This window comes from Dendrobates tinctorius, unplaced genomic scaffold, assembly GCF_039654945.1.
Source record: "Dendrobates tinctorius isolate UK_male_01 unplaced genomic scaffold, ASM3965494v1 ptg000064l, whole genome shotgun sequence".
NCBI lineage: Eukaryota > Metazoa > Chordata > Amphibia > Anura > Dendrobatidae > Dendrobates > Dendrobates tinctorius.
In genome coordinates, this window is record NW_027361732.1 from 15,999,432 (window position 1) to 16,017,708 (window position 18,277).

Genomic DNA, 18,277 nt, shown 5'->3' on the forward strand with positions numbered 1-18,277 from the left:
TCTCATGTATCGCACGGCTGGTATTACATTTTACATTGTATTAGATTGGAGGTTTTGAGCAGAGAGGAGATGTAATTTTTTTATTTTTAAATTTTGCAGTCTTTGACATCCTAATGAAAAAAAAACAGCTGAAGAAATCCTTTGCTTCCTAAAGGACAACCGATTGCCTGGAGTTTGATCATCTGAAATATTTGTGAATGACTGAACCCGAAAAAGCACTTTAGAAACCTGGATTTACCGGTGTTCTTATTTCATTCCATACAAGAAGCCTACAGCAGTTTCTGTACTTCTCATGCGGATTTGTAGGACGGTGAAGCACTAGGATGGCTACCGCCGTGCAACCAAATGAGCTGGTGTTCGAGTTTGCAAGTAATGTCATGGCGGATGATCACCAGGTAGGTAGAACCTTTTCGGAGAATGCTCTGCTAAATTACACAATTACACGAAGTCCATATTCCATGCTTTCAATGTTATACATTCTTATGAGATGATGTTTAATAGATTCAACACTAGTGCAGATCATGACTTAAAGGAGTTCTCCCGTCATATGACATTAATGAACTATCTGTAGAATTGGTCATCAATATGTTATCAGTTGGAATTGAACAACCGGCACCCTTATTGATCAGCTGTTACCAGCTCCACCATTGGCCGGATGTTAACGTTGAACGTAGAATTTCATTGTGCAGCTCAATTCAATCTGTAGCAGCCGATGCCGGGTACTGCAGATCAGCTACCATTCTCTGTGCCGTTCAGCTTTGTTCAATGCTTCTATCTGGCCACTGCTGGAGCAGAAAACATCTAGTCTGTGATTGCCGTGTGTTGGAGCACCACCCATCTAATATGATTTATCCTCAATTTAGGCTCTCAATATGATATGTACTGACAGCCTCTTTTAAAGTGATTGTCCACTGCTGGATAACCACTGCTTAATCAATTCAGGGCCCCATTGAAAATTAAGTGTTTACTCACCACCCACAGTGGCGGCATTCCAGCAATGTTGCCTTTGCTGTTCCTGGCGGGTGATGTGACCTTGTTGTATTGTATGACAGCTGCAGCCAATCGTAGGCCACTGATGAAGTTCAGCCTTTTCAATTTCATCAGATGGGATGTTTGCTCTTGACAAGTGGCAACTGATTGGCTGTAGTGGTCACAAGACACAACAGTGTCATGTCTTTCCCTGGGAAATATCACAGTAAATGCACTCCTGCAGGAGGTGAGTAAGCATTGTTTTTATTTTCTATGGAACCCTGAATTTATTATGTTGTGGTTGTCCAGTAGCGGGCAGCCCCTGTGAGGTGCAAAGCATGGCGTATGATTAATCTATATTCATATTAGTTTTCTAATTTCCATTAAAATGTACCAAACGAAATGGGTCAATATAATTCACTATTTTGTTTGGTGAAAGGACAGACACCTTGATGGAAATCCAACAGATTGGCCAATGGCGTCACTTGACATTTTTGGTAGCCTTCATTAGGTGGATCTTGTGCTACTTTTAATTTTTTTTTTTTTTTTTTGTTCTTCTACAAAAAAAAAGCATAACGGCCAAAAAAATGCAGCTATGAGAGGGGTTTTATTGTATGTGTGACTTTGAGTTGATGGCATTGCCACATTGGTGACCCAGTATTTGCATTTGACGAATGATTGGGGGCTGACTAATCTTACAGTTGGTGAAATTGGTTCGCGTTTGTTGATTACACCCACAGATAGTCTTTTTACAATATTCTCATTTTCTCCTGTCATGATCGAACTAAAGTAAAACCTTTCTATTCTCTCTATTGGAGTTCCCTTTTTAGAGATCCTGCAGATGTTGTTTACAGTCTACAATTGTGATTGACGGGCAGATTTTCAGGCAAGTCAGATCAGTGTTCTAGAAGACGAGAAAGATTCATTCAGATCAATTGGCCATTTACAGATCCTAATTTAGGTTAACACTGGTTAGATTGGCAAGGATTTGGGAAAGAAAGGTGTTCTTATGGTACAAATATGGTGACAATGATCAGTTTTTCATACAATGTTTATACTTGACAAGCGTGAACCCGCCTCATTCAGATATATGTGAGAAAAGGTATTCATGGCTTCGTCCTGCATTAGACTACAGTAATGTCTAGGCCATGTTGTCAGTGACTGTACTGCATACATAACCTTAGATTATTGGGGAGTACAGAAGAATTAATAAAAAACAGGGATCATCATGTACAATTCAAAGACATGAAAAGATTAGGAAAGTGGTGTTATAGAGGATGGGAGATCATCTTCATTGGGGTCTATATGCAAAGCCATATATATCCTATTGCAGAAGGAGGATTCTAGAGGCTCAGTGCTGGCATCAGATAGGACAAAAAAAAAACACAGAAAACTGAGCCGGAGTATGACTTGAAAGCATGCATGATGGAAAGGCATGTTCATACTGGCCATAGAAACCAGCAAAACCAAGGAAAAGACAATGTGTGCATATACCCTAATGAAAATAAATTAAAAATGCAAGTGCATTAAATAATTAACATGGGGTATATAGTAAAGCTAGTTTCACACTAGCGTGTAGAGGAGCTGCGGAGGGATGCGGACTTCCTCCATGAAGGTCCGCCCACTGCTGCGCCTCCACCAGTCAGCTCCGCTTCTGTCTGCATGCGGCCTGCGTACTCTATCTTTAGCATTACGTACGCAGGCCATGCCGATGTATGGGAATGAACTCCACCATGATGCATGAAGGAAAGGACAGTTCACAGTTTTGGGCTGTTTGGCAGCTTTCTGCCTATTCATAGTGTAGACCTAAATCTGCCAATCAGTGGGGGGGTTATACAGAGCTCATGATTATAGATGACTACTTGGCAGCAGGTTTACTAGTTCTCTTGAGATAATAACTTTATTAGCAAGAGATTATCACAACTAATTCAAAAAGCCCAATATGTCGTACATCGCGGGAATCAGAGTTTCTTTCTCTACATTACGCTGCTCTCAGATTCGGCGGTAAAAACCTGCTGAGACACTTTTAAAGAGGTAATATCCCCTCCAAAAAAAGGTAACCCCTTTACATGGGATAAGGGAACAACCATAAAAAATGACAACTTTGAAATTTAATTGAACTTAATTGTGTAGTGAATCTTTATAATGTGCAGTGCAGTGAGACACATAACATAGATAATTTCTTTTGTATTGTCACACTGCATGGCCCATTATTCAGATTTACTATACTAGTTCTCGATTCCCTTTAATTTATCAAATGGTATAAAAAAACAAGCTGAATTTTAGGCACAGAACTTGATAACGGTCAGTTGGGCAAGTTAAAGAGGACCTGTCACCAGGTCAAAAGTGGTCAGTTTTGCTTTTGTTTTATGCTAAAAAATAGCATGGATCGCATCTCCAAAATATCATACATTGATCTAATACTGCCAGCCAAAAATATATATATAACTGAACATGAGGTTCATATATATAGCTCATGCTGCAAATCGTGAGTCCTCGTGACTCCAGACCGCACCACCCCACAAGCGCAAAATCACATCAACAATGGTTGCCACACAGCACCTACACCAAATGAAAGGAGCCTTGAGGCTGTGTGCCCACGTAGCGATTTTTAAGCGTTTTTGCCGCGATTTTCGGCGCGAAAACGTTTAAAAATCGTGTACAGAACGCCCCCCATGCATTCCTATGGCATTCCGCACATGCTGTGCTAATGCTGCGCTTTTTTCCGCGGCGGAATCGCATCGTGGAAAAAATCGCAGCATGCTCATTCTTTTGTGCGGAATTGCAAAGAATTGCCGTGATTCCGCACCCATAGGAATGCATGAGAATCGCTTACTTCCCGCATGTGGCTATGTCCACCATGCGGGAAGTTAAGCGTCTCATGTGCGGTTGGTACCCACGGTGTGGAGGAGAGGAGACTGTCCTCCAGGCCCTGGGTACCATACCCCTGTAAAAAAAAAAGAATACAAAATAAAAAAAATTGGGGTATATTTACCTTCCGGCGTCACGCGCTGCATTCCCAGCCTAAGCGGTCCCAGTAATGCCTTGCGGCACGGTCCAGTGATGACGTAGTCTCGCGTGACTCTAGCGGTCTCGCGAGATCGCTATAGCAACGCGAGACTACGTCATCACAGGTCTCGCAAGGCATTGCTGGGAACGCTGTGGCCCGGGAATGCAGCGCAGGACGCCGGAAGGTAAATATACACCAATTTTTTTTATTTTTTTTTTTAGCATTTTAACATTCTATCTTTTACTATTGATGCCGCATAGGCAGCCTCAATAGTAAAAACCTGGTCACACTTGTCAAACACTATGTTTGACGAGTGTGACCAACCTGTCAATCACTTTCCAAGCGATGCTTCAAATCGCTTGGAAAGTGCTTGAATATCGCACACGAAAATCGCGGCAAAATCGCGATCATAATCGCGGAAAAAAACGCACGATTTCTGGGAAGGAGTCCAGTTTTTGGTGTGCGTTTTAACACGCACCGTGGGCACATAGCCTGAAACTGAAACTCTCCTTCCTCAGCTCTCAAATGAGCTGACCCCTTTTGCAGTCTCCTGCTAATTTAAAATCACCCTTGTCAAATGGTAGGAGTGCAGGTCCAAGAAAGGGGACAGAGCATGCAATCTGTCCCCCAATGTATGATTTTTGCTGTCCATTCTCTTTTTTTTCAGCTTGTTGCTTTTCTTTTATTCCCACTGTTCTCCTGTGTAATTTTTTTTTTTAATAAATCTTCCTTGCATTTCTAGAGATATGGGTCATATTACTTAGTGCTAGTTTTCTGGTCTTTACCCACTGGGTTGTTCTCAGGATAGTAATGCAGAGTAAAACCACACCCTCTTGCTAAAGACCATAAAAATTTAGCTCTAAGTGAAAAGTGCAATATCTCAGAATATGGCTGATTTTAAAAGCCAAAAACTGAATACTGTTAGGAGAAGCAGGAATAAAATATGGGCCAAAGCTGCCCCCTTCTGACCTGGCGACAGGTCCTCTATAACATGGATGTCATCTGTGCTCCTTTTCATACCGTGGCCATGATACGATTTCTCCAGACATTTTTCTCTCTTGTTTTTCCTAGGAACCTCATGTCTATAATTAGAAGTGATTTGACTCTGCAGCCAATTCAGATGTCTGCATACAAATGAACAAGGGAGACATCTTTTGTTTTTACAGTAAACTGATAGAACTGTGACTGATCCACCCTATGACCACGGCAATGTGTAATCTGTACCTATAGACACACCCTAGACCCTGTGCCATATCCCGCCATTTTTGCTGAGCCTTTGTTGTCCTACGGCACTCAGGTGATTAGCTCACGTCATCCCATTGGTGTAATGATTCACTGGTCTTACTGGTCTGTACTATGTACGGCCAAGTTGTTTTTTCCCACAGCATACATTACCTGGTAAGGCAGGATGCAGTGCACTGCATCAGTCTATGGCAGGGGTATATGTCGTGTTTATGGTGCACATAGGGGAAAATTGACTGGGCTTTTAATCAATATATATTGTGTGTGTGTATATTAATATCCTCTTGCATTTGGTCTGCTGTTATAGTCATATGCTAGAAGACGCCAATAGAGCACTTGCATCAATACCTACCACCACCATAATTCAAACTAATAAACTGATCTATGCTACTGCCTCAGCAGTCATGGAAATGCTTGGCTATACAACCAGCAAAGACAACAGAAGTACACCATGTTCCAAATTATTATGCAAATGATATTTTTCTCTGATTTTCCTAAATGGTCGGTGCAAATGACAGTCAGTCTAATAAAAGTCATCACCCATTAGAGTATACATCAAATTTTATTGAAGAAACCTCCCAATGATAACCGTATAATCCCCAAAATGAATAAAAACACAAAATGCACTGTTCCAAATTATTAGGCACAGTAGAATTTCTAAACATTTGATATGTTTTAAAGAACTGAAAATGCTCATTTGTGGAATTTGCAGCATAAGGAGGTCACAGTCACTGAAGAAAAAAGCTATTTAACTCCAAAACATCCTAACAGGCCAAGTTACATGTTAACATAGGAACCCTTCTTTGATATCACCTTCACAATTCCTGCATCCATTGAACTTGAGAGTTTTGGGAGAATTTCTGCTTGTATTTCTTTGCATGAAGTCAGAATAGCCTCCCAGAGCTGCTGTTTTGATGTGAACTGCCTCCCACCCTCATAGATCTTTTGCTTGATGATACTCCAAAGGTTCTCTATAGGGTTGAGGTCATGGGAAGATGGTGGCCACACCATGAGTTTATCTCCTTTTATGCCCATAGCAGCCAATGACTCAGGAACCAGTACATGAATCCAGCTCAAAAAGGCAATGGGACCAACACCAGAGGCTGTAAGCACCTCTCCTAGTAGATGTAGCAGTCGCTCAAGACTCATGATCCAGACAGATCAATATCAACACAGCCTGGATTGACTACAGGAAAGCCTAGGACTCTTTGCCACACACATGGATGGCTCTCTACAATGTCAACAAGACATTAACAACCTTCCTCAGAAACTCAATGTGGCTATGGAGAGCAACATTGGAAGTCAACTCAAGACAACTAGCACAAGTGACCATCAAATGCGGCATATGCCAAGGTGATGCACTGTCCCCATTGCTGTTCTGCATAGACTTTGAACCCCCTCAGCCAGATAATTACAGAGTCTGGCTATTGATACAAATTCAAGAGTGGAAGCATCATCAGCCACCCCCTCTACATAGATGACATCAAGCTATATGTGAAAAACGAATGAGACATCGATTCACTGACCTGCCTGACAAAGATCTACAGCGAAGACATCGGGATGTGCTTCAGACTGGAGAAGTGCAGCCGGTTGGTAATAAAGAGGTAGGTAGTCCAGACCGATAGAGTGGTATTACCAGCAGGGCACATAGCAGATGTACAGACATGCTACAAGTACCTCGGCATCCCACAGGGATGCGGTAACCATGATGAGGAGGCAAGGAAAGCAGCAAAATCCAAATGCCATTAAAGGATAAAACCGGTTCTAAAGAGCCAGCTCAATGGGAAGAATAAAATCCGCGCCATCAATGCATTTGCCCTGCTAGTTATCAGATACCCTACTGGCATTGTGTGCTGGCCAAAAGAAGAGATGGAAGCTGCAGATGTGAAGACACGAAAGCTCCTCATAATGCATGGAGGTCTCCACCCTAAAGGGCCCTTTGTCACATAGCAAGATCGCTAGTGATATCACTAAAGCGTCACCGTTTTTGTGACGCAACAGCGTTATCGCTAGTGATCTCGCTTTTTGTGACACGTACCTTCGACCGGCCCCCCCCGCTGAATATCGCTGATCGCGCTCGAACATCAGGGGCCATTTTTTCTAGTTGGCGTCCCGCTGGCGCCGACTAGCAACGCATGGACGCAGGCGGAGGTCGTCAAAATCTGAGCGGTGTGACAGGTATGAGCGATCTCCGACGGATCGCTTATCGCTGCTGAGTCGCTGGTGAGATCTGCCTGTTTGGCAGCTCACTAGCGACCATTTAGCTATGCACCAGCGATCCTGACCAGGTCGTATCGTTGTCGGGAAGAAAAGGAACATGAAGCGCCATGGCAAGCCAAGCCACTGCATTGGATGTACCATTGACAGATAATGGAAGTGGCTGACATGGAGAAATCCTACCAATGGCTGGAGAAAGCTGGACTCTGAGACAGCACAGAGGAACGAATCATAGAATCATAGAATGGTAGAGTTGGAACGGACCTCCTGGGCCATCTGGTCCAACCCCCTGCTCAAAGCAGGATTCGCTAAATCATCCCAGTTAGATGTCTGTCCAGCCTCTGTTTGAAGACTTCCATTGAAGGAGAACTCACCACTTCTCGTGGCAGCCTGTTCCACTCATTGATCACTCTAACTGTCAAAAAGTTTTTTCTAATATCTAATCTGTGTCTCCTCCCATTCAGTTTCATCCCATTGCTTCTAGTCTTTCCTTGTGCAAATGAGAATAAAGTTGATCCTTCTACAATGTGACAGCCCTTTAGATATTTGTAGACAGCTATTAAGTCTCCTCTCAGTCTTCTCTTTTGCAAACTAAACATTCCCAAATCCTGCAACCTTTCCTAATAAGACAGGGTTTGCAGACCGGTCACCATTCTGGTCGCTCTTTTCTGAACTTGCTCCAGTTTGTTGATGTCTTTTTTTAAAATGTGGTGCCCAAAATTGGACACAATATTCCAGATGAGGTCTGACCAAAGAGAAGAGGGAAATAATTACTTCACGTGATCTAGACTGTATGCTTCTGTTAATACATCCTAGAATTGCATTTGCCTTTTTTGCTGCTGCATCACACTGTTGACTCATATTCAGTCTGTGATCTATTAGTATACCCAAGTCTTTTTCACATGTGCTGTCACTTAGCCCTATTCCTCCCATTCTATATATGCTTTTTTCATTTTTATTGCCCAGATGTAGTACTTTGCATTTCTCCCTGTTAAAAACCATTCTGTTAGTTGCTGCCCACTTCTCCAGTTTATTTAAATCTTTTTGAATCCTCTCTCTCTCTCTTCTCTAGTATTAGCTATCCCTCCTAGCTTTGGGTCATCATCAAATTTAATCAGTTTACCCTCAATTCCTTCATCTAAATCGTTGATAAAGATGTTGAACAATACAGGGCCCAGGACAGAGCCCTGTGGTACCCCACTTGAGACATTCTTCCAACTGGATGTGCAGCCATTTACGACCACTCTTTGGGTCCGATCACTAAGCCAGTTATGAATCCACCTAACAGTTGCCTTGTCCATTCCATACTTAGTCATTTTTTCAATAAGGATTGTATGAGAGACTTTGTCAAATGCTTTGCTGAAGTCAAGATATACTATATCTACAGCATTTCCTTGATCCACCCAATCAGTAATACCGTCATAGAAGGAAATTAAATTAGTCTGACATGACTTATTAGTTACAAACCCATGCTGACTCTTTTTAATCACTTCATTCTTATCCAGGTATTGACATACATGTTGTTTAATAATTTGTTCAAAGATCTTTCCTGGTATAGAAGTCAGACTCACCGGCCTATAGTTGCCTGGGTCCACCTTCTTCCCCTTTTTGAAGATAGGAACAACATTTGCTCTTCTCCAGTCTTCTGGCACTTCTCCTGTTCTCCAAGAATTTTCAAAGATTATGGAGAGGGGTTCAAAAATTTCTTCTGCTATCTCCTTCAGTACTCTGGGGTGTAATTCATCTGGACCTGGAGACTTGAATTCATTTAGGTTAGCTAAGTGTTTCCTCACTATCTTTCTGTTTATAGATATCCTGGATTCTTCTATTCCCTTAATAGGACAGTGAATAATAGTTGATGTTACATTTCCTTTCTGAGAGAAAACAGATGCAAAATAGGAATTTAAAAGTTCAGCCTTCTCAACATCCTGTCTTACCATTTCATCATTTTCATCCTGTAAAAATCCTACAGCATCTTTGACTTTTCTTTTACTTTTGACATATCCCCAAAATCCTTTATTATTGCTTTTGACATCTCTTGCAAGCCTCAATTCATTTTCAGCTTTAGCTAATCTGATTTGTGCCCTGCAGGTTCTGCAGACAGCATTATATTCTTCTTTAGATATGCCTCCCTCTTTCCATTTTACAAACATTTTTTTCTTCCTTTTTAGCATGTGCTTAAGTTCTGTGTTCATCCATCCTGGTTTCCTTAAATGCTTCCTATTCTTCCCTCTTTTCGGAATTGTTAACAACTGTGCTTTGAGAATTTCATTTTTCAAGATTTCCCATCCTTCCTGGACATTTTTGTCTTTAAGGATATCCAGCCATTGGATCCCTCCAATTCTCTTTCTGAATCCCTTAAAATCTGCCTTTCTGAAATCTAACCTTGACGTCTGAGTCTTCACAGGTCTTCCGCCTCTAGTTATCCAAAATTCTAAAATAGCATGGTCGCTACCTCCTAGGGTCCCAGCCACTTTTACCTCCTCAACCATTACCTCCCTGTTTATAAGGATTAGATCCAAGGTAGCAGTTCCCCTTGTTTTCTCCTTTACCTTTTGGAAGATAAAGTTGTCAGCAAGAGAGGATAAGAATTTCCTTGACCTGTTAGTTTTGCCTGAGAGAGATTCCCAACAAATGTCTGGATAGTTGAAATCTCCCATGACAACTATGTCATATTTTTTGGAGAACTTGGCCATTTGATGCATAAAGAGTTCATCCATATCTTCAGCTTGCACAGGCGGCCTGTAGTAAATGCCTACAATGGTGTCCTTTCCATTGTTCTGTCCTTGTATTCTTACCCAAACAGTTTCCACAGAACTCCCAGTCTCTGAAGCTTCAATCTCTGTGCAGATATACGCATTTCTAACATACAATGCGACACCCCCTCCTCGTTTATCAAGTCTGTTTCTTGCAAATAAGTTGTATCCTTCTAGTCTTGTATTCCAATCATGTGTATTGTCCCACCAAGTTTCAGTGATTCCAATGACATCATATTTCTTTTCCTGTGTTAGTAGTTCCAATTCTCCTTGTTTGTTGCCCATGCTTTGTGCATTAGTATAGAAACATTTTAGTTTGTGATTGGTTTCTCTTTCTCCAATATTTTTTATTAATTAGATTCTTTCGTCTTTGTTCTTCCTTTCCACTTCTAATAGCAGAGTTCTCAATAGCACTTGTCAGGTGTATGGCTTTTTCTGGTCTTTTGCTTCCCTTCCCATGTTGTTCTAGTTTAAAGCTCTCCTTACAAGTGTAGCAAGGCGACTTCCATAGCAGCACAAGAGCAAGCACTAAGTACCAGATCCATAGAAGCAGGAATCTACCACACAAGACAAGACTCAAGGTGCAGACTATGCAAAGAAACCTCTTAAACAGAATAAACCTCCTCTGGTAGACGAACAGAGAATGAGGAAGGACAAAAAAGACAACCCTCATTGGGGGGTGAGGAGGAAGTGTGTGTGTCTGTCTATCTATATATCTATCTATATATCTATCGCTCAAAAAAATAAAGGGAACATTAAAATAGCACATTCTAGATATCTCTGAATGAAATATTCCAGTTGCAACTTTTTATTCATTGCATAGTGGAATGTGTTCAGAACAATAAAACCTAATTATCAATGTAAATCAAAATGAATATCCCATGGAGGTCTGGATTTGGCATGATACTCAAAATCAAAGTGGAAAATCAAATTACAGGCTGATCCAACTTCAGGGGAAATGCCTCATGACAAGGAAAAGATGCTCAGTATTGTGTGTGGCCTCCATGTGCCTGTATGACCTCCCTACTGTACAACGCCTGGGCATGCTCCTGATGAGTTGGCAGATGGTCTCCTGAGGGATCTCCTCCCAGACCTGGGATAAAGCATCCGCCAACTCCTTGACAGTCTGTGGTGCAACGTGACGTTGGTGGATGGAGTGAGACATGATGTCTCAGATGTGCTCAATTGGATTCAGGTCTGGGGAACGGGCAGGCCAGTCCATAGCTTCAATGCCTTCATCTTGCAAGAACTGCTGACACACTCCAGCCACATGAGGTCTGGCATTATCCTGCATTAGGAGGAACCCAGGGCCAACCGCATCAGCATATGGTCTCACAAGGGGTCTAAGGATCTCATCTCAGTACCTAATAGCAGTCAGGCTACCTCTGGAGAGAACATGGAGAGCTGTGCGGCCCTCCAAAGAAATGCCACCCCACACCATTACTGACCCACTGGCAAACCGGTCATGCTGAAGGATGTTGCAGGCAGCCGGTCGCTCTCCACGGCGTCTCCATGTACTCAGTGTGAACCTGCTTTCATCTGTGAAGAGCACAGGGCGCCAGTGGCGAATTTGCTAATCCTGGTATTCTGTGACAAATGTCAAGCGTCCTGCAACGGTGTTGGGCTGTGAGCACAACCCCCATCTGTGCACGGGGGGGCCTCAGACCATCTCATGGAGTCGGTTTCTAACCGTTTGTGCAGACACATGCACATTTGTGGCCTACTGGAGGTCATTTTGCAGGACTCTGGCAGTGCTCCTCCTGTTCCTCCTTGCACAAAGACTGAGGTAGCGGTCCTGCTGCTGGGTTGTTGCCCTCCTACGGCCCCCTGCACGTCTCCAGGTGTACTGGCATATCTCCTGGTAGCGCATCCAGCCTCTGCACTCTACGCTGACAGACACAGCAAACCTTCTTGCCACAGCTCACATTGATGTGCCATCCTGGATGAGCTGCACTACCTGAGCCACTTGTGTGGGTTGTAGAGTCCGTCTCATGCTACCACGAGTGTGAAAGCACAACCAACATTCAAAAGTGACCAATATATCAGTCAGAAAGCATTGGTACTGAGATGTGGTCTGTGGTCCCCACCTGTAGAACCACTCCATTATTGAGGGATTCTTGATAATTGCCAATAATTTCCATCTGTTGTCTATTCCATTTGCACACATCAGCATGTGAAATTGATTATCAATCAGTGTTGCTTCCTAAGTGGACAGTTTGATTTTACAGAAGTCTGATTTACTTGGATTTATATTCTGTTTTAAGTGTTCCCTTTATTTTTTTAGAGCAGTGTGTATGTATATATGTGTGTGTATGTATTGCATGCATATATATATATGTGTATATATAATATATATTTATTAATAATCTGTGTTTAATGAATACTTTTGTGTGTTGACACAGTTAGAATGTAGGTGGGGCGCACCTCACACTGTATATAGACTTGGAATCTATTGTTACCTGCTGTTGTATCCTATTTCATATTATTTGTTCTGCGAGAACATCAGACCCTGATTGGCATAAATGGAACAGGTCATGTCCCTAAACACAACCTGCAAATATGGGGTTAATCTGCAGGTTAATGGCGTTCTAAAGCTGTGTGATCACCGCACTGAGCGCCTCACTGCCGGAAGGAAATTACCTTATTTCCCCCGACAACATCCGGTTTTATTCATAGTGGCGCGTGTCTGATTAAGTCACTTTTAATGAAAAATGAGTGGTGCCTGTACCACGCCCGGCTCTGACTGACAGCTGACACCACACTGATCCACTGCAGGCGAGGCTGTCACTCGGTGTGCCACTGTGTGCTTACAGCTGTTGCTCGCTGTGTACTGAGCTGGCCATGCCTCAATGATTGAATGCCGGAGGCTGCTGGGAGGAATAAAGTGAATTTCCCCTTTTAGCAGAGCTTCCAGTGTGGCAGCCGCACAGCTTGAGAACAGTATTAACCTGCTTATTAACCCCATATCTGCAGGTTTATGGTGTTTGGGGACATGATCGGTTCCTTTTTAATAGATATAATTTGTACTCGGCCATTTTCATTTAAGAGCCACTATTTTCTACTTGGTTGACAGCGGTTTTGGACAGGAATTCCTATCATGGAATACTTTAAAAACTGACCAGCAGCTACTAACAGGAGAAAGCAAGTGTGAACAGGTGTAAGGTGGTATGACTGCATAATGCACAAAAGCAACCACTGTATGCAAACATTGAATATGACATTAAAGGCCCTTTTACATTTAGCAATGCACCAGCGATCCGACGAGCGATCCGACCCGGTCAGGATCGCTGGTGCATCGCTAAATGATCGCTAGTGAGCTTTCACACAGAAAGATCTCACAGCGATGCAGCAGCGACGCAGCGGACGATACTCACCTTTCACACACAGCGATCCTGACGTCCTCCCGCCCACCTCCACGCGTCGCTCGTCGTCACAGCAGGAAGCCCAGCAGAAATGGAGCCGCCCGATCTCGCGCGATCAGCGATGGACAGCGGGGGAGCCGGTCGTTGGTAAGTATCACACATAACGATATCGCTAGCAATATCGCTACAACGTCACAAAACCGGTGACGTTATAGCGATATTGCTAGCGATATCGCTTAGTGTAAAACCCCCTTTACACTACATTACTGCTATACAGAATATACTTATAGAATGAAACTAGCAAACCCCAAAGAGAGACAGATCATGAGCCGGTACGGACTGAGCGCCCACTGGCTACTCCAGGGCTGTGGAGTCTGTAAGCCAAACCTCTAACTCCGACTCCTTAATTTCCATGACTCCGCACCTCCCAGGAGCCCCCAGCCTATGGGGCCGAAAGATAGGGGGACGCGGCGTCAGCGCGGCCCGCCAGTGCACGCCGCAATAATAGAAGAGAGCGTCACATGATGCTCCCTCTCCCATCATTACCCTCTTCCTCTGACACACAGCGGGTGCGCGATGACGTCACTTCATCGCGTCCCCGCTGTGTGCCGGTCTAACTGCAGCGCAGCTCCTGACATCATAGCAGAGCCGCCGCCGAAATCAGCGTGGGAGCGAGGAGGAGAGATAAGTATAGTTTTTGTTTTTTTTTTATTTATATAGTGAGTCCTGGTTGCATGATTATGATACCCCGTGTGAGAAGGGGGTAGCATGATGCTCCGTATGAGGGGCAGCAGCATGATACCTCACATAAGGGGCGGCAGCATGGTACCCCGCATGAGGGGGGGCAGCATGATACCCCACGTGGGGGGCAGCATGATACCCCATGAGGGGGGCAGCATCATACCCTATGAGGGGGGGCTGTATTATATTCTGAAGGGGCTACATTATATTCTTTGGGGGGGGGGCTGTATTATACCATATGTAGGGGGCTACATTATAGAGAAAGAACAGAAAGAAAGAGAACAGAGAGAGAGAGGAAAGACAGAACAGAGAGAGAAAGAGAGAGGGGAAAGAAAGAGAACAGAGAGAAAGAAAGGAGAAAGAAAGAACAGAGAGAGATTCTATAAAGATACTATAGCAGCCCGGCTCCCATTGTAATGCCCACCTGAGCCTCCCGGTGCAGGACATATCATGATCCGCTCACATGGCCGACATCCCCGAGTCCAAGGTGATCCCGCTGTCGGAGGAGGACACGATGATGGATCTGAATCATTCCTTGAAGTGTCTCCATGGTTACATCACAATCTCCTGAAATTACCTCATTTCCGGTCAGCTTCTAGCACGTCACTTCCGATGGAACGTCACGTGCGAATTTTAAAGTGCTCCTCGGGGCTCAGCCGTGTTCTCCTGTGTCCACGGGAAAAGTAAGCTCCCGACGGGGCAGTGAAGCAGACTCTCTCAAAATCAGGACGGTTGGGAGGTATGAATGCTCCCCACCATACACCTTGTACACGCATGGCTCCGCACACCTCATACACACACTGTTCCACTTTCTATGCCTCATGCGCACACACAGCTCTGCTCCGTACACGTCGTAAAGACACGGCTTTGGTCCGTATACCTCATACACCGCTGCGCTCCGTACACCTCGTACACACACGGCGCTGCTCTGTACACCTCGCTCGTACACACACGGCTCCGCACCGCACACCTCGCTCGTACACACACGGCTCCGCACACCTCGCTCGTACACACACGGCTCCGCTCCGCACACCTCGCTCGTACACACACGGCTCCGCTCCGCACACCTCGCTCGTACACACACGGCTCCGCTCCGCACACCTCGCTCGTACACACACGGCTCCGCTCCGCACACCTCGCTCGTACACACACGGCTCCGCTCCGCACACCTCGCTCGTACACACACTGCTCCGCTCCGTACACCCTGTAAACCCCTCCAGACCCCACACATAAACTTCCCCTCATCCAGCACGATGACAACCAGCACAGCAGAGTCCTGCACACACTGAGGCCCCTGATCATGTGACCCGACTACCCTCCTGTGATCTCATCACAGGTCCTGTGCACACAGAAGAGAACATTGTGGCAGAGCAGGGAGATGATCGATTCTCCCTGCTCTGTCGCAGATACAGTTAAAGTAGCGGGGCCCGGGGCCACTGCCCCCCTAGCCGGTAGCTACGCTACTGCTTGTAAGATTTCTTACATGATTACCATTACCTGTAAATGTTCATCTAATATCATGTATAGATTACTTGTGATCTTAACGTTAATTGCTCACACAGTTATGGGTAATACTTCAAACTGCTTGTAAAAACAGGCAACTTTGTAATTTACTTATTAAAAATAGTCTACGTTCTCAAGACCAGAGAGGGGTTTTTAATATTGTTTACTGCTCTTAGCCTAGGTTGGTGGTCTCGTAGGCCAGGAGCGCAGCTTACAGGGTCATGGTTGTGGAGCTTGTTAGGACTGGTTGAAGCTGGCCTGATCAATGGATCCAACCCAACCAGCTTCAGCGCCCGCAGCTCCTCCAAGGCACAATTCAGGCCCCAGTCCGTGGCGCTGCTGTCTACTGTCAGTCAGTCAGAAGCACTGTGCCTCCCGACAAGCAGGAAGCCAGGTGACGGGAGCCGTGTGCTCCTGAAGATGAATTCAAACAACATATTTCATATTCAGTTGCATATTTCTTAAACCAAAACAATTTGTCCATTTTAACTCTGTTAGTGACTTAGCCAAATTTTTCACATCTACACATTATTTAGTGATTCTTACTGTTATTTTGTGACACATTATACTCAAGTATTAGTCAAAACTGCTGTTAGATGTTTAATGCTTTAAATGCTTCCCAGTAATTAATGCAAAGTGGAATGAAAAAAATTACAAATTACAATTACGGTATTATTATTATTATTATTTTTTTTACACTAAAGTGTTTCTAACAGGCCACCATAGCTGGAAGACGAGGCCATTACTTGGCCTCTGGTTTTCATGGCAACTATCAGGACCTCGTGGTTGCAATTATGGGATGCCGATGCTATTGAACCAAATGATGGCGTGGAAACGTGTAGAGCACTGCATGAGATTCAGATGAGTACACAGATACATGCATGGTAGTGATGAGCGCAAGTGCTCACTACTCGAGTATGCACTGAGTATCGCAGGTGCTCAAGTGAGATCTTCGCATCAATGCAGCCACGTGTTTCACAGCCATTACAGCCATATAACATGCGGGGATTGCCTGTGTTTGTCAGGTAATCCCGTCCTGTTTTGTGGCTGTCGGTAACAGCTGTGAAACATGGGGACGCCAACATGCCACTCGAGCACCCACGAAACGCTGTGCATACCCGAGCACCCTGGACATACTCTAACGAGTACTTGCGCTCATCACTAATGCTTGGTTTAGCTTTGTTGGCTACTATACCCACTATTTGAACCTTGTTCCCATGCGATGCGGATACGTGACCCTGTGTCTTCATCCACTTATCTGGTATATTAACGTGGTGTATAACAGGGATAAGTGACCCTGTAGTTTTATCTACTTATTTATAAATTTATGGTCCCGTACGCTCATTGGAGTGTGGTTTATGCTTAGGGTAATTAACGGTCATACAGGGACAGTCCTCGGTGAGCGGGTGTGCCATTTGCGTTAATCTTAGGGTGCCAGCCTCCACAGCAAGGCAGAGATTTACAGGGACTAATAGGCCCCTTTTTGCAAAGAATTCATGGTGGGTTGCTAATCCAATTTTGTGGGCCTGAGACTTTATTCAAATGACATCTGTGACATATATACACATTTGTGGCATATATTTATGTATACCTATCGGGAGGGTGTCTTTAAATATTACTAATAAAGGATATGTGCACACGTTGAGGATTCTGCTGCGGATTTTGCTAAATCCGCAGGTAAAATGACCTGCGTTTTACCTGCGGATTTAGTGCAGATTTACTGCGGATTTTCTGCAGTATTTGTGTGGATTTCCCCTGTATTTTTACACCTGTGGATTCCTATAATGGAAGAGCTGTAAAAATGCAGCGGAATCCGCACAAAGAATTGACATGCTGCTGATTCAAAACCGCAGCAAATCTTCATGGAAAAATCTGCAGCATGTGCACAGCGTTTTTTATTTTACATTGAAAATAATGGTACTGTACACCGCAGGAGAATCTGCTGCGGATCCGGAGGGCCTAATCCGCTGCGGATCCGCAGCAGAATCCACAGCGTGTCCACAAACCCTTAGGCTATGTGCCCACGTTGCATTTTTGCGGACGCGGAAACGCTTAAAAAACCGCATCCCCATGCAATCCCGCAGTTGCTGTGTCAATGCTGTGGATTCTACCGCTGCGGAATCGCATAGCGGTAAAATCCGCAGCATGTCCATTATTTCTGCGAAATCGTGGCGATTCCACCGCCATAGGATTTCATTGAAATGCTAACTTTACGCATGTGGCTATGCCCACCATGCGTAAAGTGAGCGCTTCATGTGCGGATGGTACCCAGGGGGAGAGAGGAGACTCCTCCAGGCCCTGGGTACCATATCCCTGTAAAAGATAGAATTGAAATAAAAAATAGGGATATACTTACCCTCTGTTGGCCCCCAGAGTCCTCCCGCCTCTCAGCCACGCTGCCAGCATTTTCCGTTCCCAGGGATGCATTGCGTGAATGACCTCTGATGACGTAGCGGTCTCGTGTGATGCTGCATCAT

General features: G+C 44.3%; 1 protein-coding gene across 6 annotated transcripts in view; it reads left to right on the forward strand.

Annotated features, from left to right (window-relative positions):
* ELF1 (E74 like ETS transcription factor 1) overlaps positions 1 to 18,277 on the forward strand; it is a 186,183-nt gene that overhangs the window by 119,084 nt on the left and 48,822 nt on the right. For all 6 annotated transcript variants that reach the window (XM_073580331.1, XM_073580329.1, XM_073580332.1 and 3 more), the window contains one exon: positions 100 to 395. In XM_073580331.1, coding sequence (XP_073436432.1) covers positions 324 to 395 — 72 coding nt within the window. In that variant the 5' untranslated portion in view covers positions 100 to 323. The remainder of the gene's footprint in view (positions 1 to 99; positions 396 to 18,277) is intronic.